Source organism: Sebastes fasciatus, chromosome 11 (assembly GCF_043250625.1).
Source record: "Sebastes fasciatus isolate fSebFas1 chromosome 11, fSebFas1.pri, whole genome shotgun sequence".
Lineage (NCBI taxonomy): Eukaryota > Metazoa > Chordata > Actinopteri > Perciformes > Sebastidae > Sebastes > Sebastes fasciatus.
Window position 1 is genome coordinate 27,399,465 of NC_133805.1, and position 22,899 is coordinate 27,422,363.

A 22,899-nucleotide genomic window follows, 5' to 3' on the forward strand; every position below is an offset into this window, starting at 1 on the left:
TTTTGTCATGGCTCTGTTTTTTTAAACAACTATACATTTACAACAACTAATTTTGATCATTTGGAGAATTAAAGGAATAGTTCAACATTTTAGGAAATACCTTTTATTTGTTTTCTTGTTGAAAAAAATGACAATTATTTGTGTCACGAAGCGGGTTTTTGCCAAATATTTCTTGGACAGGAGCACCAACTTCCTGGAGTCTTAGCTGGTTGCCAGGCAACTGGTTCAAGCCATGAAACAGTTTGGCACACGACTCCCAGTAAAACCACAACGTGTCTTTTGGTTTTGTGCATAGTAAACAAATTAGAGACAACGTGTTAATTAGTGGATTTCAAAGGATGTATTTACCTTTGGACAGAGCCAGGCTAGCTGTTTCCCCCTGTTTCCAGTCTTTATGCTAAGCTAAGCTAACAGGCTGCTGGCTCCAGCTACATGTTTACCATACAGACGTGAGAGAGGTATCGAACTTCTCATCTAACTCTCAGCAAGAAAACCAATAAGGTTAGTTCCTTAAATATTTATTCCTATTCCTTCAAGTTAAAGGAGGAAAGATTAGCTCCATTTTGATGTGTCAAACATGTAATTAGAGCATTCATTTTTCATAATTCACAGAAACACACATGGAAAACCTTGTTATTACAGATTTTGTTAGACTAAGTAAATACAATTTTAGAGCTACATGTATCCCCATACATTTTATAAGCTTAACCACATTCAGACACTGAATTTAAATAGATATTCTAACACAGAATAATACTAATAAATCATTTCTAATGATCTGCTCTTAAATTCAATTTTAAGCTCAAAATGACTCATCCTAATAAAACCCCAGTGTGTTAAAACTGCTGCTTCTTCACTACAGATCCATTATCACACATTTCTAAGGAAACTATTTATTCCTTCAAATGACAGGCAAGCTGAGTCTCACATTTAAATTCAGCTGTGATGAAGCAGCGTTGAAAGGGGAGCTTACGGTTACATTTTTTCTTTTGACCCACGCTGCATAACATCTGCACAAACAGCTAATTTAACATAAATCAAATCTGGTTTGGACACACAGAGAAGCAGCAGATACTTTATTAACCACTTCCCTTTAACACGAGCGGGGTGCCCTTTTTCCTGACATGCAAAACTGACTCATGGAAATATCTTTTTTCTGGCCTTCAGTTGTTGCGTTAATGACAGCATGAATCTCCGTTTCCTGCTGATTTGAAGAAAAGAGGGTAACTGAGGATACTGAGGTCATGACCTTTGTTTGGTAACCTGAGGGAGACTTATTTTATAGACTGATTCAATTATTTTTAGACTCAGATGTTTAATTTTTCTCGATCACAACTTTTATTTCTGTACATGAAGATCTAAATGTTTCAAAGCCTTCTCCACAATGTCAGGAATAAAGTTCTGGTGTTTATTTATTAGTTAATATTTGATAAGGGTTAAGGCTGATGAGGTTCTATTTTATCTGTTCAAAATGTACCTTAAAGGGAGATTTGTCAAGTATTTAATACTCTTATCAACATGGGAGTGGACAAATATGCTTGATTTATGTAAACGTATGTATATATTTATTATAGGAAATCAATTAACAAAACAAAACAATGACAATTATTGTCCAGAAACCCTCACAGGTACTGCATTTAACATAAAACAATATGCTCAAATCATAACATGGTAAACTGCAGCCCAACAGGCAACAACAACTGTCAGTGTGTCAGTGTGCTGACTTGACTATGACTTGCCCCAAACTGCATGTGATTATCATAAAGTGGGCATGTCTGTAAAGGGGAGACTCATGGGTACCCATAGAACCCATTTTCAATCACATATCTTGAGGTCAGAGGTCAAGGGACCCCTTTGAAAATGGCCATGCCAGTTTTTCATTGCCAAAATTTAGCATAAGTTTGGAGCGTTATTTAGCCTCCTTCACAACAAGCTAGTATGACATGGTTGGTACCAATGGATTCCTGAAAAACTGAGCCTGCTACAATCCTCGAAAGATCGATATCACAAGTTGTGTTAATGCGTTAAAGAAATGAATGGTGTTAAAACAAATTTGCATTAACGCATTATCGCGTTAAATTTGACAGCCCTACAATTAACTAATCCAAGTATCTTTTATGTTGTCTTTAATATATATTATATTCTGTTCCATAGAGCTCCATTGTCCACAAATTCAGGTGGAGAAATACTGAATCGTAGCCTAAAAAATTATATTAGCCTAAAATTTGTGCAATTTGTTAAAGGTACAGTGTGTAGTAGGATTTGGCGGCATCGACTGTAGCGATGTGGTTGCAAATTGCAACCAACTGAGTACCCCTCTGCTCACTCCTCCCTTTCCAAGACAGCAGTAATGTGAGCCACTGAGTGCAAAACTGTTGTTACGCCACTCAGAGGCCATCCTTACCATAATAACGCTACTTTAGGGGCAACGGAAGTCAGACGGTACCACAGTTTTGCACTCTGCACTTCACGGTAACGTAGTTTCACAAGTGTGTCGGAGAACTACGGTGGCCTTAAGGAAACGTAAAAACATGAAAGGCTCTCTCTCTCGAGCCAGTGTTTGGTTTGTCCGTTCAGGGATACATGGCGGAGCAACATGGTGGACTCCATGAAGAGGACCCACTCCCTATGTAGAAGCTAACAGAAACACAACAATTCTTAGTTTCAGTTGATTATTCACTAATGAAAACATAGTTATGAATTTGATATTCCATTTCTGCTAATAAATACCCTGATCACTTGTTACACACTGTTCCTTTAACTAGATTTTAAACTCCCCCCCTACAAATTCTCAGAAAACCTACTGGGAATGGTAGCGGAGACCCTGACTGTGAATAAGAGCATGATTTGTAATAATAAAGAGTGTGAATTGTGATTGTCACAAAGGAGAGTCCTTCCAAATTAGAAATTCAACTCATTGCTGTGGGTTTTGTTGGTATTAGTGAATCTCTCAGTGCTTTTCTCCTTCAGCCTTACAGGACAGCTTTTGTTAATCAGTTTCAGGGTTTAAATCAAAGTCGTGCATTTTGAAGGGCAGTTTACATTTTAAAGCAAATACTCTTCATGTCGTCAAAGCCTGTTGTGAGTGGAGCAAAGCCAGGCCGAACATCTGGAGGGGAGCAGGGTTTTGAGTCTCCACCCTGTTTTTGGTTTCTAGAGACTAAAATGATCACAAACAAAGTCTGAAAACTGAGATGCCTCTCCCTTTAATCTTGCTGTCATGCGTCGGTTTCGTCTTTGTGCTGCTGTTGCTGTGCTCCACTTTCTCACTTCTGCAGCTTCCTCATTCTGCACGAGTCAAATGTTTCACTGAACGCCTGTGTCTGCTGCTGGAACAAATAGCTGTAGTGTCAGAGAGGGAGAGGACAGGATGTGAGTGAAGGGGCCTCTTTATTGCATGAGTGAGCAGAAACATACCAGGAACATGCATAACTCAATGCAAACCAACTGGTTTAGCAGGTAACTGGGGGCCATAATTAGAGCAGTTTCATTAGAGCAGCTTCCTGTTTGGATCTAACTCCTCTCTGGTTGTAGTTTCAGAGCTGCACACACTAGCAGTCTCCTGCTGATGAGATTTCTGCTCTTAATCACTTAATCTCATTTGTCCCATAGTTGTTGGCTCCTTTCCATCTGTTAGTATTTGTGTGTTTGTGTGGATAGATGCCAGCTTTTCTTACCACTGATCACATTTATCAATAGTTTTGTTTCTAGATTGATAACTTTTTAAATAACTTTTAATTTAAGTGTTTTTACTCTCTCTCTCTCTCTCTCTCTCTCTCTCTCTCTCTCTCTCTCTCTCTCTCTCTCTCTCTCTCTCTCTCTCTCTCTCTCTCTCTCTCTCTCTCTCTCTCTCTCTCTCTCTGCCAACCATCATCCCTCCACCTCGCCACAAAGCCACCGTCAAGCTGGCAGGTGTGAGCAACAGAAATACCGGAAGTTGGCCGATTTGCGTTTAAATTGAGTTCAACTTGCCACGTTTGGGAGGAAAAGGTGTTACTTATTAACAAAAAGTAAAAGATCCAATTAAAAAAAATTAAATTATATGAGTGTAAATTAATGTTTGTGAGATTTTTTTTTTTTTTCAGGCAGGCCATAGAGACATTTCTTCTCTTTAATATTTATTTTTGTTCACCACAAACCAATGTTTGGAAGTTTATTTTAAATAATAATAAATAATGGTGTGTAAAACCTTGAGCCATAAAATAAATGTAGTGGAGTAAAAAGTACAATATTTCCCTCAGATATTTAGTGTAGAAATTATCATAAAATAGAAATACTCAGGTAAAGTAGCCTACAAATAGGCTATCACTAAATTGTACTCAAGTACAGTATCTGAGTAACTTGTTAAGAACAATTTTGAGGTACTTGTACTTTACCTGAGTATTTACATTTTATGTTACTTTATAGGCTATTCTTCTCCACTACAGTTTGGAAGGTAATATTGCACTTCTTACTCCACTACATTTATTTGTCAACATTACTTTGCAGAGTCAGATTATCAATATAAAATATAAATCAGCCAATGAATTATGATATATTATTATGGATCAAGGTACCCAGTATATAAAGAATGTAGCTAACATTAGCTCCACCTTTATCAGCTGCAACATTAGTGACTCTTACACATTAAAGCAGCAATAATTGCAATCCAGTGAGTGATATATATATATATATATATTTGCAAATCTGTTTTAACACCACTAGTTTCTTTAACGCAACTTGAGATTTTTAGGTTGCAGCGGGCTCATTTTAAAAGCTAGAGTGACGATACTGGCGTCATATGAAACTAAAAAAAAATAAGAAATACATTGGTACCAAGGCAAACTAGCTTGTTGCGAAGGAGGTTAAAGTAAGCTCCAAACGTACACTAAATTTTGGCGAGGAAAAACTGCCATTGCCATTTTCAAAGGGGTCCCTTGACCTCTGACCTCAAGATATGTGAATGAAGATGGGCTCTATGGGTACCCACGAGTATTTTTTAATGCTAAATTTGCATAAATAAAGCATATTTGCCCACTCCCATGTTGATAAGAGTATTAAATACTTGACAAATCTATATTAATATACAAATATATATACAAATATATATATATATATATATATATATACACAAATATATATATATATCACTATTACAATTATTGGTGCATTAATGTATAATCGCTGTATAATATATTTATTATTCTGAATTAAGATTTTGAATGCAGCTGACTTTTACTAGAAACCACTGGTAACCCACAACAAATTTTATTTCATTACAGTTTTGATTCTTTTAAAATAATTACACGTTGGTTATGTTTTATAGATTTTAATTGTCTGTAGTTTCATATTAAATGTGCCCAAACTACAAACAATTACACTGTGCTATTGGCTACTTTTACTTTTAAGTAAAAATGTAAGTGTTTCTTTCACCCATGCTCAAAACACATCATTTTAATATAATTATATATACATAATCCTTATGCTTTGTAGCTTTATTTAGAAAGTACCACCGGATGTGTTGTTTCCAGCTTGACGTGTGGAGCAGAGAGGAGAGGACAGTAGATCTGGTTTTGTTCCAGCGGCAGGCTGCTGCTCCTCTCTGTCTGTCTCTCTCTCTCCACCAGCAGAGGACGGTTTTAACTTTTTATCTGATATTTTTTAAATCAGCTGGACTCTCCACGGAGCTATATATATATTTTTTTTGTATTATCTAGTCTCAGCCTTCAGATCAACTTGCCATGAGGAGCATCCCCCGGCTGCAGACCTGAACAGTCTGTGTACTGGAAGAGAGAGGTAAGATGCCTGATGGACCGCTCCATCACCGCCAGTGCGCCACTTCAGGGCATCCCGAACAGCGAATAACAAAGACATGCCGAGGTTTAGCGCCAGATGGATGGTCGCGCTGCTGCTGATCCTGCTGGTCGGAGGAGCCTTCTTCTACTGCGAGTATCTCATCTACTTCCCCACCATCCTCAAGTGCGCCTGGCCGAAGATCAGCCATGCCCGGGGCGGCGGAGAGGGCATCGACGGCCGGCCGATGGACTCCACGGTCCGGGCCATGGTGCTGTCAGACACACACCTGCTCGGAGCCGTCGGAGGACACTGGTTCGACAAGCTCAGGAGGTAATAAAATCTGCTTTTTCTTTTTTTTTTTTTTGTGAAGCAATCCATCACTCTTCCTCTCCATCTGTGCTCTCTGCAGGAGTGTAAACAAAAACAACAAATAACGCGTATACTTGTTGTGTCTCCATAACGCACAGGGAATGGCAGATGGAGAGGTCTTTCCAGACCGCTCTGTGGCTGCTCAGGCCTGAAGTAGTGTTCATTCTCGGGGATATCTTCGACGAAGGCAAGTGGAGCTCGCAGAAGGTAACAGAGAGCTCCCTTTTCTTGCTTTGTCTGCAAACCCACAGTACTGCTGCTGGTGCTGATGCTGCTGATGCTGATGATGATGAAGAACAGTATGTGGATGCAGAGCAGAGGCCGTCTCTGTTCATCATCATCATCATCATCATCTTGTACCATCCAGGCCTGAGAGGCTGCAGGTTTTTTTGAAGAAAACACCAGCAGCAGCATCAGCTGCAGCAGCCTGCCTCCTCTCAGCCCTCCATGGTACATCATCCATCCTGCTTTAGGAAAAGAAGAAAAAACACCCCTCTGGGAAAATTCTCACACATCTATTACTGGATTGTCAAAAGGGATCCGTCAAGTCAGATAGAAGAAAGATGAAGTGTTGAGCAAGTGCAGCAACCAGAGGGAAAGCCTCATTAAAACAGGAAAAGAGAGCTTGCAGACTGTTAAAAATCTCTCCACTAATCTACTATATGTTTCCCCCACGTCAGCTTGCTCATTCATTTTCACACTTTGGTTGGCACCTCTCCTGTAATTTGTTGGCTGTTTTTGCAAGAGGAAGGAGTCAAAGCTTTGAATTTGCAGAAGGAGAAATTGTGAAAGTAGGTCTGCAGCTCGAGATTTTTTTCATTATGGAGCAATTATTTTCTTGACTGATTGCTTTAGATGTCAGGAAACACTGAAATCTGTTACTAGAAGCCAAGATGACATCTTGAAGTTGCTTTTGTCTGTAATAGAGCTGCAACTGATGATTATCATTGTTGATAATCTGTCTAGAGCCGCAACGATTAATCAATTAATCGATTAGTTGTCTACTATTGAATTAATCGTCAACTATTTTGATAATCTATTAACCAGTTTGATTCTTTTTTTTAAGGAAAAAAGTCTAAACTCTGATTCCAGCTTCTTAAATGTGAATATTTTCTGGTTTCTTTACTCCTCTATGACAGTAAACTGAATATTTTTGAGTTGTGGACAAAACAAGACATTTGTGGACGTCATCTTGGGCTTTGGGAAACACTGATCGACATTTTTCACCATTTTCTGACATTTTATAGACCAAACAACTAATCAATTAATCAAGAAAATAATTGACAATGAAAAGAACAATTAGTCGTAAGCTAAATCTGTCAGTTGTTTTCTTGATTAGTTGATTAGTCGTGTGGTCGACACGTCATAAAATAGCGAAAAATAAATGTAAAAGTAACGTCTTCAAATTGCTTGTTATGTCTGAATTATTGTCCAAAAGACGTTCTGTTAAAGATGATATAAAACACAGGAAAAAGCAGGAAAATTGTCAAGTTTGTTGAATATGCAGGAGCAATCATACTAAAAGTATAGGGCTGCAACTAATGATTATTTTCTTTTTTGGCTAATTGTTTGATCTATAAATGTTCAAAGTAACCATCACAATTTCTTAAAACCCAAAGTGACGTCTTCAAATTGCCCTGTTTTGTCCAAAACACAAATTTAAAATCATATAAAACATGAAAAAAAGAAGCAAATCTGCATATTTTATAACCTAAAAACCAGCAAATGTTGTGCATTTGTGTGTCTGTCAGTCTGCCCTAATTCAAAGTAGCATCAGAGAGTCATTTAGAGACTCATCAGTAGGAAAAACATCACGTAAACCCACAGCGCTGATGTAATTAAAGGCCTCCTGTGTGCCGCTTTGGCCCCTGCAGGTGCAAAAATTGAATCTGGAGTCTGAATCAAAGGCGCCCGGCTCTGCCACCCATGGGGGCCGCTGGGTGACCCTCTGAGATCCCATTAACTCTCATGAGCTTCCCACGGGAGTTCAGTCTTATTAAAGGCGTGTACTGAAACCTGCTTCAGCTGCGTGTTTGTGTTGTTCTCTTTCTGCCTCTCCCTGCAGCACTGGGAGGACGACGTGCGCCGCTTCCACAGGATGTTCAGACACTCCACTGACACTGAACTGGTTGTACTGGTTGGCAATCACGACATCGGTTTCCATTACGAGTAAGAACAAGCTTTACAGCTTTGTAGTCCAACCTTTAATCCTGGATACTTCCCCATCAGGTTCATGTTACCTGATAAAAGATGTGCAGAGTTCATTTAATGAGTCACGATAAAGTAAGGACTTTGATTTGACCTCAGAATACCTCAGTTTGATGATACTATTGGTGTTATTATTCAGTTACGGACATATCTGATGACAGACTTTGACTCTAAAAGTTTTTATAACAAGAGAAAACGACTATCTGCTGCCAAAAAAATGCAAATAAAAGCCTCATACTGTTACATTGCAGAGCCATCAAACACTTAGAACAAAAGGACTTTGTCCACATTGCTTAACCTTTGAGGAAATATTTGATCACGAGCCAATTTTACGGAGATATACTGTACAAGGGTTGGACCCAGTAAAAGCAGTCAGGGACGTGGATATCTGCGAGGACACCGAGGTCATGTCTGATGTCGATATATCATTCATATTGTCAACAAATCAAAAGACTTCATTGCAGTGTAGACCTGAAAGAATCACCTGCACAATATAATGCAAGACTTGTATCACACTAAACAGGTCTTTATGTTCATTTATGAGCCTGCATGATTGTATTGGATTGCATTGGATTGCAGAGATGTTGCGTTTATTGTGTCCACCCCCTGTATGTAACGCTCTTTTTGTTTGAAAAACTTAATATCTCAGGGGAAGAAGCGGTGAAATACAATGAGATGCATAAAATCATCCCACAGTTTTAGTATTTGAAGCCTGTGCGATTCAGAACTGTGGGATTATGCAGAAACACAGCGGCTCATATGTGCTTTGATTGGACGCGTGCAGCAGGAAGTGAGACGGCACAGCTCTTATGTAACAAACAGCGTATGACAGGCAGACGGAGCAGCAGGTTGGGTATTTTTGTTGCCGTGTGTGATGAGCGTGTTGTGTCTGTCTCCCTCTGCAAGGATGGACTGGTTCAAGCTGCAGCGCTTCGAGAAGGTCTTCAACGCTTCCTCCACCAGGATCGTCACCAAAAAGGGAGTCAAGTGAGTGACGTGAGGATGAAACATACATGATGAACCCGCAGGAATGTGACCCAGCAGGATGGAAGGTCACAGGTTTAATCCTCAAGAGTCAGTCTCTGACAGAATAAAGTGCTTTTTAACAAGATAATAGAGCAAACTGCCCCAGAGATCTTAAATATCTGCTACGCCAATGACAATTACATTTATGTTTTTACACTGTGTGCCGACGCAACAAGCACTGCAAACATCTGCTTCTTATCAAGCCATTTTAGTTGTCTAGTGGGAGTCCTAAACAACTTTAAAGTTTGTCCTTGTTTTTATGAAGACAAGTGAAAAAGAAGTATATTTCATTTAGTTTCCAATGCAAATCAACTAGTTTAAGATCCAGACATTCATTTCTTTAAAAAGAAGAAAAAAAGGGGGTTCCTATTTAAAGAGGACCTATTATGCTTTTTTTACAGGTTCATATCTGTATTTTGGGTTTCTACTAGAACATGTTTACAAGCTTTAATATTCAAACAATGCTTTATTTTTCTCATACCGGCTGTGCTGCAGCACCTCTTTTCACCCTCTGTCTGAAACGCTCTGTTTGAGCTCAACCTCCTCCCCTCCCGAAAAGCTCTGATTGGTCAGCTGGCCCACTCTGTTGTGATTGGTCAACCGAACCAAACTCTTCAGACTCTGCACCACCTCCGCCCTAACTAGCTTTGTTTGAGGGTGTGGCAAACTAGCCGATAGGCAGGTATTACGCACCTATTTATCACAAATCATATCGCAATTGCAATATCAGTCAAAAATAGTCTCAATTGGATATTTTTTCAAAATCGTTCAGCCCTAGTTAAAAGTAAAATGTATTTATATTATTATTTAACATATATTGAGAAAGAGGGCTGCACGGTGGTGCAGTGGTTAGCACTGGCGCCTCACAGCTAGAGGGTTGCAGGTTCGAATCCGGCTTGGGACCCTTCTGTGTGGAGTTTGCATGTTCTCCCCGTGTTAGCGTGGGTTTTCTCCGGGTACTCCGGTTTCCTCCCACAGTCCAAAGACATGCAGGTTAGGTTAATTGTGGACTTTAAAATTGCCCGTAGGTGTGAATGTGAGCGTGAATGGTTGTCTGTCTCTATGTGTCAGCCCTGCGATGGACTGGCGACCTGTCCAGGGTGTACCCTGCCTTCGCCCAATGTCGGCTGGGATCGGCTCCAGCCCCCCCGCGACCCCTAACGGGATAAGCGGTTGCAGATGGATGGATGGATGGATATATTGAGAAAGTCATGTAAATAAATCTAAAAGAAAAATAATTCATGATGCACGGTAGACTACAATACTTGTTACTAACATCCAAAATACGTGCAGATTATTCACCAATCAGGAGTGTATGAGGGGTATATGCTGATTACCAGGTCCTCTGGATGTGCAGTCAGGAGTCCACTTCAGCTGTGATTTATTGTAGACGCAGGTGGTAGGGCAGGTGAGGCTGGCACAATCAATGCTGATTTTATCTAAACAGAAAATATATACCATGTATTATTAGTCCAACTTAACATAAATAACCCAAACATTAAAGGTGCAGTGTGTGTCGGATTTGGCAGCATCTAGTGGTGAGGTTGCAGATTGCAACCAACTGAGTACCCCTCCGCTCACTCCTCCCTTTCCAAGAGTGAGGTAACGTGAGCCACCGAGTGCAAAACTGTGGTAACGCCGTTTGCCTCGCTCAGAGGCCATCCTTACCATAATAACACAACTTTAGGAGCAACGGAAGACACATGGCGGTACCACAGTTTAGGACTCTGGGGCTCACGTTACCGCAGTTTCACAAGCGTGACTTCGGTGGCCTTCAGGTAAAGTAAAGAACGTGAAAGGCTCTCTCTAGAGCCAGTGTTTTAGTTTGTCCCTTCTGGGCTACCATAGAACATGGCGGACTCCTTGAAGAGGACCTTCTCCCTGTATAGATATGAAGGACTCATTCTAAGCTAACGATAACACAACGATTCTTAGTTTCTGTTGATTATTCACTAATGAAAACATAGTTATGAATATTATATTCCATTTCTGCTAATAGATCTGCCAAAATGTTACACACTGTTCCTTTACTGTACTGCAAACATAACTGTATTAAAAGCAAGAAAACTCACATTTCCACTCAAAACATTGCTGCCAGTAGAGTCCAGGGTTAGAGCTGATGGCTCACACCTGAACCCAATCCCACACATATAGGCTCTGATCAGGCCAGGCTCCTCCCACTTCCTGCCCCGCCTCAGACAGCTCCACCTCCAGACCTCACAACGCAATACGCTTTCATTCCAAAAAAAAGCCAAACCAAATACTTGTTATAAAACTGGATATTTATGATGAAAATATTTAGTATTAATCCCCATTATAAAGACATGTATTTTAACAATACTGTCCATAAATGCCTAAAAAGTAAATCCAGTAAATACATAATTTGCTTTCTGCAGCTGTACTGTAATGAGAATAGACCATTGTGAATATTGTTATGTGTTGCATTTGAGGATGGTTGCATGCAGGTGTTGATTTTCCAGAAAAGCAGAATTTATTCAGACCGGACACAAAAAACGAAAACAAACCGTTTCATTAGCTTTATCATTCAGGGTTCTCTGCAGACAATTAATGAGAAACAAACCTTTCAATACACAAAACATTAACCTTCATCCATTTTCCCGCAGAGTGAAAAAACTGTTTGTTGTCTTCCAAGGACCTTTTCTACCCTGTCACCTGCTGTCTGTGGCCATCAGGGAGCATCTCTGGAATTAATGGCACTTTAAAGGGACTGTTTGTAACTTCTTACACGTATAAATCACCCGGGTCGGTGTCCCATGCGCGCTCGCATAAGTTATATCTAGTGAAGCCCGTTTTGCAGAACAGTGTTGGCTGCGGTCGGAGGACGCAGAGGAGACCGTAGCTTTGGTCTCCAGGGCCGGAGTCTCTGCTCCTCTGCCTGCCTGCTTGCCTTCACTCAGCTCGATCCACCTCACGTGCATGCGCGCACACCACACTGCAGAAGACTTCGTAGCTCTGCGAATATCTAGTGAATGTACAGTTGACGTTTGTGCAGAAATAAATGCTGCAGCTCCTCCAGACCAACAAAGGTTTTCCGTGTCTTGTAAAGTGACGGGGCTCCGCAGCGAGAAACGTTATCGTCTCCGACCGGGTGCCGATGTCTCCCTCCGATCGCGGTCGGGAGGCTGAAGCAGGAAAAGCCAACACTAGGATCAGCATTGATTCATTGGGAGACCTTCATCTGGTCAGCTAACATTACTGCCAAGCAGGTGAAATATAGAGTGATATTGTGGTTTTTAGCTGAGGTGTGTCGCCTCACTGTTTTGAGCGATGCTCGTTCAGGTCTATGTAGAGCGAGCCCAAGCGTGAGCCCGATGCTGACTTTCGTTGACTTAACGGCCACAGGTGTCGCTGTTAACAAGCATTTCTGATTGTTACAAACAGTCCCTTTAACCAGGTGGCATCAATCTCCCCTCATTTGGAGCCAATTGGTCATCAAATATACTTTGACAAAAGATATCAATCCAATGCACCTTCCCAAGATGCATAAGCAAAACATACTTATTGTTAGTGAAGTAGAGAAACAAGTTAACTTCCTTTCTTTGGAACTGACTAACATCGCAGCAGGGAAATTACCCACAAAGGGGAAACTCGCTCCTTCTTAAAGGGTCAGGCAGGTCAAGCAATTAAAATCCCCGTACAGAAAACCTGTGCGAGCAGAAAGACTGAACACATTAGAAGTATTTCTCAAACATCACAAGGTCACGGCTCATATAATATATATGTTGAGCAGATGAGTGAGAGGAATGTGTACCTTCCTCTCAGCAGACAAACCAACATCAACTCAAGTAAATTACATAAACATTCTGACATTCTTGTTTGATTCATACCAAAGAGACTCTATAACTAAGATGATGCATTACAAGCTCTGCTTATGGTTTGAAATAGTATACACTTCCTGTCTCCTAAGTGGGCGTGGTCATGGCATGTTCGCCTATCCCCCCTTCCCTCCACCTCGTTTGGAAGTGTTGTGAACGTTGTGTGGATAGATGAGAGCAGATTGGGTTATATTTGCATAATTCAGTGGTTCCCAAACTGGGGGGTGGGACCCCTAAGGGGGGCGCGGCAAGGTTAAATATTAATAATGGCATAATTTATTATGTGTATAACCCAACTTATTTATATTTTATTTTGCTAACGTTAGATATTTACACAGCTAACCATATTTAGCATCACAAAAATGAGTTAGCCAGGGCGTTCGCGGGCGTTAGTTGCCACATCTCATGAGAGTGTGTTGCTGAGACAGAGAAAGGTCTCGAACAAAGTTCATTTTCTCCTGATTTGTCCGTAGTGTCTGAATATTTGGAAGAAATAGGCTTGTGAAAAATGGGTCCAATATTTTCGGTGACTATGGGGCGAAATAATCTGAGTTCACGTTCACTTCTCCCATTGGATTTAATAGACTCAGGACCTGCTGCTAGTTTCCTAAAGGGGCGGGGCAATGGCGTAACCCAGATACAGAAACAGGAAACTGACTCTCAGTGCGCCATCCCCTTTCTGAAGCGTCTCTGTTCATACCAAACTGCAACCGGACAAATAACCTTATTCGTACAGCAGTGATGTCGCGTTGTACTGGTGTACAACGCGACATCACTGCTTGGTGTGGTCTTAAAGCGATGCTTTGCTGATTATCTCCAGCTTTGTATCATTACAGTGTTGGGAATATATGCAAATGAACAATGTTTAGCTTCCCTCCATGTTGCCAGCTCCCAGAGCTCCCTGCTCATTTGCGGAAGTACAACCTGTAGTTGTAACAACAGCCCTAGAGCCGGCAAAGCGTCATCCGGTGGACTTTTGCTGGCAAATGAGCTCTGGGTTCCGGCAACATGCATATACGTATGCAAAGCTGGTTGGAAATCGTCTCCTTTTAAGTACACGAGACACCACACTGAGCTGTTATCATGGCTGGTCAGCAGCTCAACAGTCCACCTTTAAACCCAGAGAGGTCAGAGCAGCGATGCTTCATCCGCACCAGATTTAGTGTGAAGGTAATTTCCTGAAAGCACCCAGAATAAGAAGATTATAATATGATGTATTCATGCCAGAGTTACTCATCTATTTTTTTCTCTCTCTTCAGTTTTCTGCTGGTGAACAGTGTGGCCCTGCACGGCGACGGGTGTCCCATCTGCCTGTCGGTGGAGAAAGAGCTGATCAAACTCTCCAGAGACCTCAACTGCTCTCTTCAGGTGGGGAGGAAAAACTTTCACGCTGTCAACCAACACACTCTGCTGCTTACGAAGTGTGAAAGACTCAAGTAAAGTGAGGAAGAAGGAAAAAAAACACCCTTCTATCCAAAAGTCAGTCGTATACCTGGAGCAGGTGTTTTGTTCTTTTTAAACATGCAGCGTTTGTAGATGTTAAAGGTAGTGGCTGATTGTTTTCTGCAAACAGACAGACAGAAGTATAGCGGAGCGGATAACATCAATGTTTCAATCAAATCGTGCAAATAGAGATACAAGCACCACGTTTGGCATGATGATTGCCGAGGGTCCACTGAGCAAATATAAACGATCGGCCACTTGAAAATCCAAGATTTTGGCGGCCATCTTGAAAAATGGCCGCCGAACTCACATGCTGATAATGGTTTCTCTTATAGAAGTTAATCTACCTGATCAATTTGAGTGATCTTGGTGTCAAGTTATGTTTTCTGGTATGCTGGATGTCATTTGATAGTTTTAACAATTTTTAACTGCAATATGGCGGCCATTTTTCAAGATGGCTGTCAAATTTACTTGCGGAGAATGTTTTTTCTTAAAGAAGTGCATGTACTTGGTCAACCTGAATGATTGTGATGTAGAATTAGATGTTTTCTGGTATGCTTGATCTAATTTTTTACAGCTTTAACATCCTCCAATAAGTTTTCCTTACTTTTCGGCTGTCCGTTGAGTCTTTGCTTTGTTGTGTTTGCGGCTTGAGAGTCCACAGTTCAAGTTCTGGCACCTGGTGTTGGATATGGAGCTTGTCATATTCCTGCTTATCCGGTCTTTCGGGGAAGGAAACTTTGGACTCTACCGTGAGGCAACTCTCAGAACTGATCCCTTACTTCGTCACAAACATCAACTACGCCCGATGGCTTCCAGTTCACTTCAGAGACATCACTCAAATCGACCAAGTAGATGGATTTCTTTGAGAGAAACCATTATCGGCCGATCATCTTGGATTTTCAAGTGACCAATTGTTTATATAGGTGTCCCCTCGGGAATCCTCATGCGAAATATGGTGCTTGTATTACTATTTGCATGGTTTTTCCACTATCCTCTCTTCTAGTAGTGGAGGGATATGAAACAAAAAGGATGTTTGAGGACGGGTTGGGAGCTTGTGGTCGGACAAGACGGCTGATGATTTCTTTGTCACTTTTCCGCAGAACTCGCAGTCGGGCGGCGGAGCGATGGACAACTGTGAGGGCTCGCAGCTCTATCCTCCCACACCCCCCGTCATGCTGCAGGTAAACTCCAGGTGCACTCTGCATGTCGTCTCTTATCTGTCTGAAAACACGAAGCAGACGAGGCTCCACTCACTCCTCCTCAGTCAGGGAAAGAATTAGTTGATTTAAGGATACGTCTGTCTTGATAATCTCAAACTCATATGTACAAACTGGCACACTTTCACTATTTTGGGTATCTTCCAAAGTTACTGACTTTTGAGGTTGAAATTCCCTTTTTTTCTTTTTCCGGGCTGTGTTTCCTGGCTGATCTTCACAAGAAGGATAGTCACTCTAATTTCACTCTAAAAAGATGCAGACTAGATTTAATCATCACATTGCTGAAGCTTTGTATTATCTTTGAGGACTGGGGATTTTTGTCTCCCATCATTTACATTAGAAGGGATCTCTTCACAGCCAGGATGATTACTAGTAACTGTTTCAGCGTACACATGTGAGCATGTGAATATTGTGTAAAGAGAGACTTAAACATTTCCAAACTCATCCTTTAACCCCCAGAGACATCCCGACCGACTTTACTGTCTTTCAGAGGCTGTTGCAGGTTCAGTTTTAGAGCTAGAGTGGAGGTACAGATATCATTATGAAACAGAATCCATCGGTTCTAAACATGTCATAATAGCTCGTTGGAAAGGAGTGTAATGAGTGTAACAAATGATGTCAACCCAAATTTTCTGCAACAACTTATGAGACATAATAGAGCATCAGAAAAGCATCATTAATTCCATCATAATGTTCTAAACCCTTATACACCTATTCATTCAAATTAGTCTTCAGGTTACCAGCTTTCAGATGATGTACACCACTTCTTTGTGACATTTACTGCCATCTCCCCCTAAAGACCCACTTTACCCCTTAAAAAAGACAAAAGCGGGTCTATTGTGGATCTCAGAGGATTAAACAATTATTTAATTGGCAGAAATGTAAGCAATGATTTATTGTTTGAACTCATTTATCAAGTAAAATGCGTCAGAACATTAGCTGGTTCCTATTTCTAAAATGTGACTCCCCTCGGTTTCACGTCACTATAAATCACATTTAATTACAGCGCCATCATTTGGCAGATTTTGTCTTGAGCAACTTACATTTTTCCTTCCTACGTTGTGATCAACTCTATAATTATTAGCCAACCCGCTCTACCAGCTGAGCTACGGACACAACATTTGAAGACATTTGTCATTATTTTTATGACAATTAACAGATTAATCTAAAAGAAATTTATCAGTTGTTAGTTGCAGCCCTAAGAAGTTAAACCCCACTGACACACACTGTATCCAATTACTGTTCAAAACCCACAGAACTTTATTTATAATCTTTGTGAAGATCCAGAAGTTTATAAAGATAACACACATGTCAGGCTGAACGTTGGAGAAATGTCTATAAAATCACAAGACATGTAGAGCAGTGATTCTCAAAGTGGGATCCGTAGCACCTTGTCAGGGGGTCCGCGAAATTATTTTCTATAAATTATAAAATTGTACTTTATCATTGAAAAGTGCATATCTACAGATGGGGACCATTTGTGCCAAATAAAACAAGCATATTGTGTCCATTACTCCCATCCACGTTAGCTTTAGGCCAACAGAAACTCTGATATGATTGTGACACACAGCAATAAGTTCATTATTTATAAGTTGAAGCATTTACTGAAAGTCAGCGTTAGACTGGTCATTATAAACATCTGGATTTATTAGGATTATGCCGGTCTTGCTACTGAAACATTCAATAACATTACAAATTTCCCCGCTGCGGGACTAATTAAGGATTATCTCATCTTATCTTAACATGATTCAAACTGAAGGGTGTTTCTGTTTATCAAGTATTTAGGTTGACAAATGTTAGAATATAAATAGTTCTAATGAAATCTAATGGTAATAAGCATTATGCTTAATCAGTGTTAGGATTATGAGGGCGTCCTTGGAAAACATTCTCCCCTGTAAGGGGTCCGCGGTCCCTAAAAGTTTGAGAAGCCCTGATCTAGAATATATAATATTATTACATAATTTGATGGAAAGCTACAGCCGTTAACACTCATTAATCCACTAATCCAGTAATCACTCAGTGTAAACATCATACTGTAGGTTTAAAGAAGAGCTGGAACAGAATAAATATAGATATATATACACTGTGATACTATCAGACAGTAAAGCTACATAATGGAGAAAACCAAAAGGGCTTACAGAAAGTTAAAATTAACAAATTGCCAGCTCTAATGATTATTTTCATTGCTGATTAATTTGTTGATTATTTTTTCATTTCATTGATTAATCATTTGATCTTTGAAATGTCAGAAAATAGTGAAAAAGAGCTCAAAATAATGATAAAAAAAGATATTCAATTATATAAATCATACAAAAGCAGCAAATCCTTACATCTGAGAAGCTTGAACCAGGAAACATTTGTTATTATTCTTTGATAAATGACTGAATGAATGACTAAGTTGGCTATCAAATTGATTGGTGATGATTCATTTTCAGTCGATGGACTCATTATTATTTTATTTAATTAATTTAGCAGGAAGTGTTAATCCAGTTTTCTTGTTATTGTAGCACAATATTTGGTCTAAAACCATCCCACATAAATGTCAATCCTTTCTTTGAGATATCAAAATTGCGACATGTAATTTAAGAATAAAAAAGCTGAAGTGGTGTAATAATAATCCTCCTGTTCTCCCTGTCTTCCAGCACTATCCTCTGTACAGAGTGAGCGATGCCGGCTGCACAGGACTGGACGCTGCACCGCCTGAAGAGCGACACCTGCTGTTCAGAGAGAAGTATGACGTGTTGTCTAAAGAGGCGTCACAGAGGGTGAGCATCTCTGCAGTCTCATCACACTGCCGACTCTTAAAGCACCTCTGGAGCCTCTGGAGCTCTTTCATCTAGTTAAAATACAGTACAACAGCCTGCTGTCAGAAACAGTCCCGTATACTGATGATGATGAAACTGATGATGTAAGCCAGCAGCAACCGGCCTCTTGATAAAGATGTTGGGTTTTTCTCTCCTCAGCTGCTGCAGTGGTTTAAGCCCCGCCTCATCCTGAGTGGACACACCCACAGCGGATGTGAGGTTCTCCATGACAACAAGTACCCAGAAATCAGCGTGCCGTCCTTCAGCTGGAGGAACAGAAACAACCCCAGCTTCATCCTGGTGAGTCCTGCTTTGTTATTCACAGATGATGTGATGGTAGTGTGGGGGAGTTCATTCTTTGTGTGTAAAAACAAATATATAATGTGTAAAAGGAGGACTTCTCACAGTGATGAGCCTACAGAGAATTATCACCTGAGGTTCAGCTCATTGTTAACTGCTTTGATTCACTCTCACCGCTCTCATAACGTTGTTTTCAGTATAAAAGTTCTGATAAACCCACTATACATGTACACTACCTGCTCAGCACCACACGCAAACAGAGTTTTGGGTCACAATGATATTTTGATAGATATATAGAGATATTTTGTAAAATGAAGGTCGCGTAGACAGATTTTTTTTTTTTAAACGGAGGTGAAAATATCCATTTTTAAAAATATCTGTTTACGTGTAGACAGGGCCACAGTCAGCAACTAGCTGGTGAACATAGTGGAGCATTTAGCAGCAAAAAGGACAGATATGTTCCTCAGGAGTTGGTGGAGACCACAAACAGAGCTAAAAATCCTTATCCTCAAAAATGTGTTACTGTGAAGACGATGAAACAATAACTCGGCTATCAAATTGATTGTTGACAATTCATTTTCGATCCACTAATTTTTTATAATTGCTTTAGCACAAGTGTTCAGTTTTGTGTAAGTTTCTTGGCTGCATGTTTGTTTTTGTGGCACAATATTTGGACTAAACTACTCCAGGATCTTTGCTGCACATCATCACTCATGTCAATCTCCATTTATTTAATTTTTTTCTGAGCTATCAAAATTGCAAAACATAATTGAAAAATAAAAATAATCCAGATATTTCCCTCAGGAGTTGGTAGAGACAAAAAACAGAGCTAAAATGTGATATATACGAAATATCTGTTATTCATAATAATCCTAAAATATGCAGTTAAAAGATCAGTTTTTACCTTGAACAGGTATTGTGAAAACAATCTCACCACGAGGTCCATTTAGTGGTGGTTCTGGAGCTTTTGACCATATGGAGGAATGTTTTCTGGGCTCTTCTTGTCCATATTGCAATATGAATATCTACAACAAAGATAATAAGTGATATAATGGAAAGCTCTAGAACAGCTGTTATTATGCCAATTTTGAATATCACCATTGAATTTTCAGGGATTGTATCTTTAAATAGCCAAATTCATTTTTGATTGTGCAGCAAGGAGCCAAATAAAAGTTCACATTGGAAATGTTTGGAGGCCCCCTGGTGGCCGAGGGGCCCCTAGCAGCTACCTCTACCAATATTAACACTGATTATCACCTCTAACCCATTGATCTTCCTTGTTTCGTCCCTCCCAGGCGTCGGTGTCCCCCGGCAGCTACGCTCTGTCCAAATGTTTCCTGCCAGAGGAGAGCACTGTGATCGGCGTCTACTGCTCGGCCGGCGCCTGCATGCTGCTGCTCTTCCTGGCTCACTGTCTGTGGATGAAGGGCCTGCTGCAGTGCCTCAGCCTCTGCCTGCTGGGGAAGCACAAGTCCCTTTGAACCACGTTACCCAGAGTGCACCAGGGCACAGAGCCATGAGAGCAGAGTTCACCAGACTTGGTAAATACTTGATGTGAGGATTTTTTGCAAAATGTGACATTCTCTCTCTCTCTCTTCTGAACGGGTCGAAAAAATCTGTTCGTACAACCTCGATTTGTTTGTCCAAATGTTTTCCGGCAACTGTGAAGGACACAAGTGTATGTTTTAAATCAAAGTTTTAAATCATCACTTCTGATATTGATCATGTGATTAGAGCCTGTGATGATGTGGGGCCAAATTGTTATTAGAGATCATCACTGGTGTTTGTTTTACCTTCCTCGGGGTTGCCAGACGGGTGGAGCTTATTGCACCAGGAAAGTAACCGTCACTGACTTTACAACAGAATTATTAGAGTAGTACACACACACGTGGCATTAAGTAAGACAAATCAAATGAGTACATATGTAAATACTAACTGTCCTGGTCTGATTTAAGCTGGTAAAGTCAGATTTATGTCTCTTCACTCTGATGTTAACTGTGATCTGATGCATCATTTCTCACACACTGTTTGTTTCTGTTGTTGACGTCCGATAATCCACCCGGGTTCCTTGTTTTTATTATGCATATCTGAATATATTTATTGCTGACTTTCTGTGCCAAATGTTTGTGAGGGTTTTTTGCCAAATTGTTGACATTGAAATGTTTCTGATGATGAAGTGTACATAATAAATCAGAATCTTAAGCTCTGTTTTTAGAGAGTTGTGGTTTAAACTAGAGGTTGATAATCATTATTAGGAGGTACTGTATAATCAACAACTAAAGCCATGTCATTCTATGGATGAAATGCTTAATATCATGGGATGTTGACTTTTCAAAACCTGGAAATTGGCTGCAGAGATGGACACAAAGTCATGGTAACAGAAATTAATGTGACTGAAACACAAATGTGTGTTTGCAAACGCAAAATCATGTCAAATAAAAAGAGCAGTAAAAGAAGGACAACATATTTGGGACATCTTCCTGATACTGAGACACAGTTCACATTTGTCTATTTACCTTTTCTTTATGGCTGGACAATATGAAAATGTTTTATAACGTGGTGGTGCTCACTGTAATATCTCTGTTTCTCAGATGGGGGTACTAAGACCTCTAGTGGTGCTTTGGAGTACTGCAAAGGGCATGTGATATCTTTTTTAAATGTTAATTAAAAAAACATATGAGACATGCATAATTCCTAAAATAGTTTTACTATAATACGTTCAATAAAAATGTAAATGTAACTTCAATAATTCATCATTTTATATTAAATATTCCTGTTTTCAATGCAATCATCAACTGCCGCAACAAACAAATTATTTTTTTGTACCAAAATATTTTGCACTGGTTAGGGGGTACTTGGCTGAAAAAATATTTCAAAGGAGACACGTTATTTGAAAAAGTTTGAGAAGCACTGTTTCAGGTCATATTTAGTAATGTCACAAATCAAAGAGCAACAATATTGGATTTTATATGATTTTTGCATCAATATGATGAAGTACCTTAATTTATCAGGTGTTTAAATAACTGGATTCTTCATTATAAACCTTTTCATTTCACTTCTGTTGCTAGGAAACAGCTTTGGTCCAAGTTTACTTCCTGTCAGCTATACTGCATTAACAGACATTGCAACAGGAAATATTCCCGATATCAATTGTTTAGTCTATAAAACGTAAAAAACTGTGAAAATGTGCGTCACAATTTCCCAGAGCCCAAAGTGACGTCTTCAAATTACTTGTTTTGTTTGAGTAAAGTGATATAAAAACAGACTCCTGACATTTGAGAACCTAATAATAAAAATGTACTTAAACAATTCATTATGGCCAAATCATTTTCTGTCAATCAACTAATTGAAGCAAATTATTTCCTCAGCTTTAGTCAAGAAAACAAAAAATCCTGTCCGGTTCTCAATTCATGATCAGAAAATTGATGATGCATGTAGTTCTATAAAATAACAGACTTGTATCCATATTGCCCGCTCCTAACCTCCTTTGTGACGGGGACAGATTTAATCAGTAAAAGATATTCACCTGGTTTCACGTCATCGGTTCACTCCATGAGAAGAGCACAGGAACGTTTTCTACACTCACTTTAGTCAAAGTGACATTCACTGTATCAGGAATAAAGTAATAAAACGTACAATCAAACTATTTTTTAAAATATAATCCCTAGTTCTTTCTAAAGCCTGTGAACACCCACTGGGGTGTCTTCAGTTCGTCTGGTTGATCAGACCTCTACTCAGGACTGTGTGGGCGTGTCCACACTAATTGATTGTCATCTTCCTGAGGCTCCCGTTAGCTTTGTTGCACCTGTTGGGGCGGGACCAATTACACCTTTTTCATTCTTATTGGTAGATGAAGATTTGTGACCTAATAAATTCCTGTCAAAGCTCCACCCACCTTCAGCCTGAGCAGAGGTCTAA

At 39.9% G+C, this 22,899-nt stretch overlaps 1 protein-coding gene and 1 long non-coding RNA gene across 2 annotated transcripts; one reads left to right on the forward strand and one right to left on the reverse strand.

The window, feature by feature from the left end:
- The first annotated feature begins 5,532 nt into the window (after positions 1 to 5,532).
- On the forward strand, positions 5,533 to 21,183 carry mppe1 (metallophosphoesterase 1). Its single transcript, XM_074651934.1, has 9 exons — positions 5,533 to 6,105; positions 6,243 to 6,351; positions 8,210 to 8,313; positions 9,259 to 9,339; positions 14,474 to 14,582; positions 15,761 to 15,841; positions 18,520 to 18,642; positions 18,841 to 18,981; positions 20,277 to 21,183. The coding sequence occupies exons 1-9, from the start codon at positions 5,852 to 5,854 to the stop codon at positions 20,460 to 20,462; spliced, it is 1,188 nt and encodes a 395-aa protein (XP_074508035.1). The 5' UTR covers positions 5,533 to 5,851; the 3' UTR covers positions 20,463 to 21,183.
- Positions 16,715 to 22,775, reverse strand: LOC141777565 (uncharacterized). Its single transcript, XR_012595922.1, has 4 exons — positions 22,508 to 22,775; positions 20,239 to 20,438; positions 19,886 to 20,006; positions 16,715 to 19,037 (listed from the first exon to the last, which is right to left on the reverse strand). It is a non-coding gene; the product is annotated as an uncharacterized LOC141777565 (long non-coding RNA).
- Positions 22,776 to 22,899: the final 124 nt, after the last annotated feature.

Coding starts and splice junctions, on each gene's coding strand:
- mppe1 (XM_074651934.1), top strand. CDS start 5,852: ATGCCGAGGTTTAGCGCCAGATGGATGGTCGCGCTGCTGCTGATCCTG. Junction 14,583..15,760: donor ACCTCAACTGCTCTCTTCAG/GTGGGGAGGAAA, acceptor ACTTTTCCGCAG/AACTCGCAGTCGGGCGGCGG. Junction 18,643..18,840: donor CTAAAGAGGCGTCACAGAGG/GTGAGCATCTCT, acceptor TTCTCTCCTCAG/CTGCTGCAGTGGTTTAAGCC.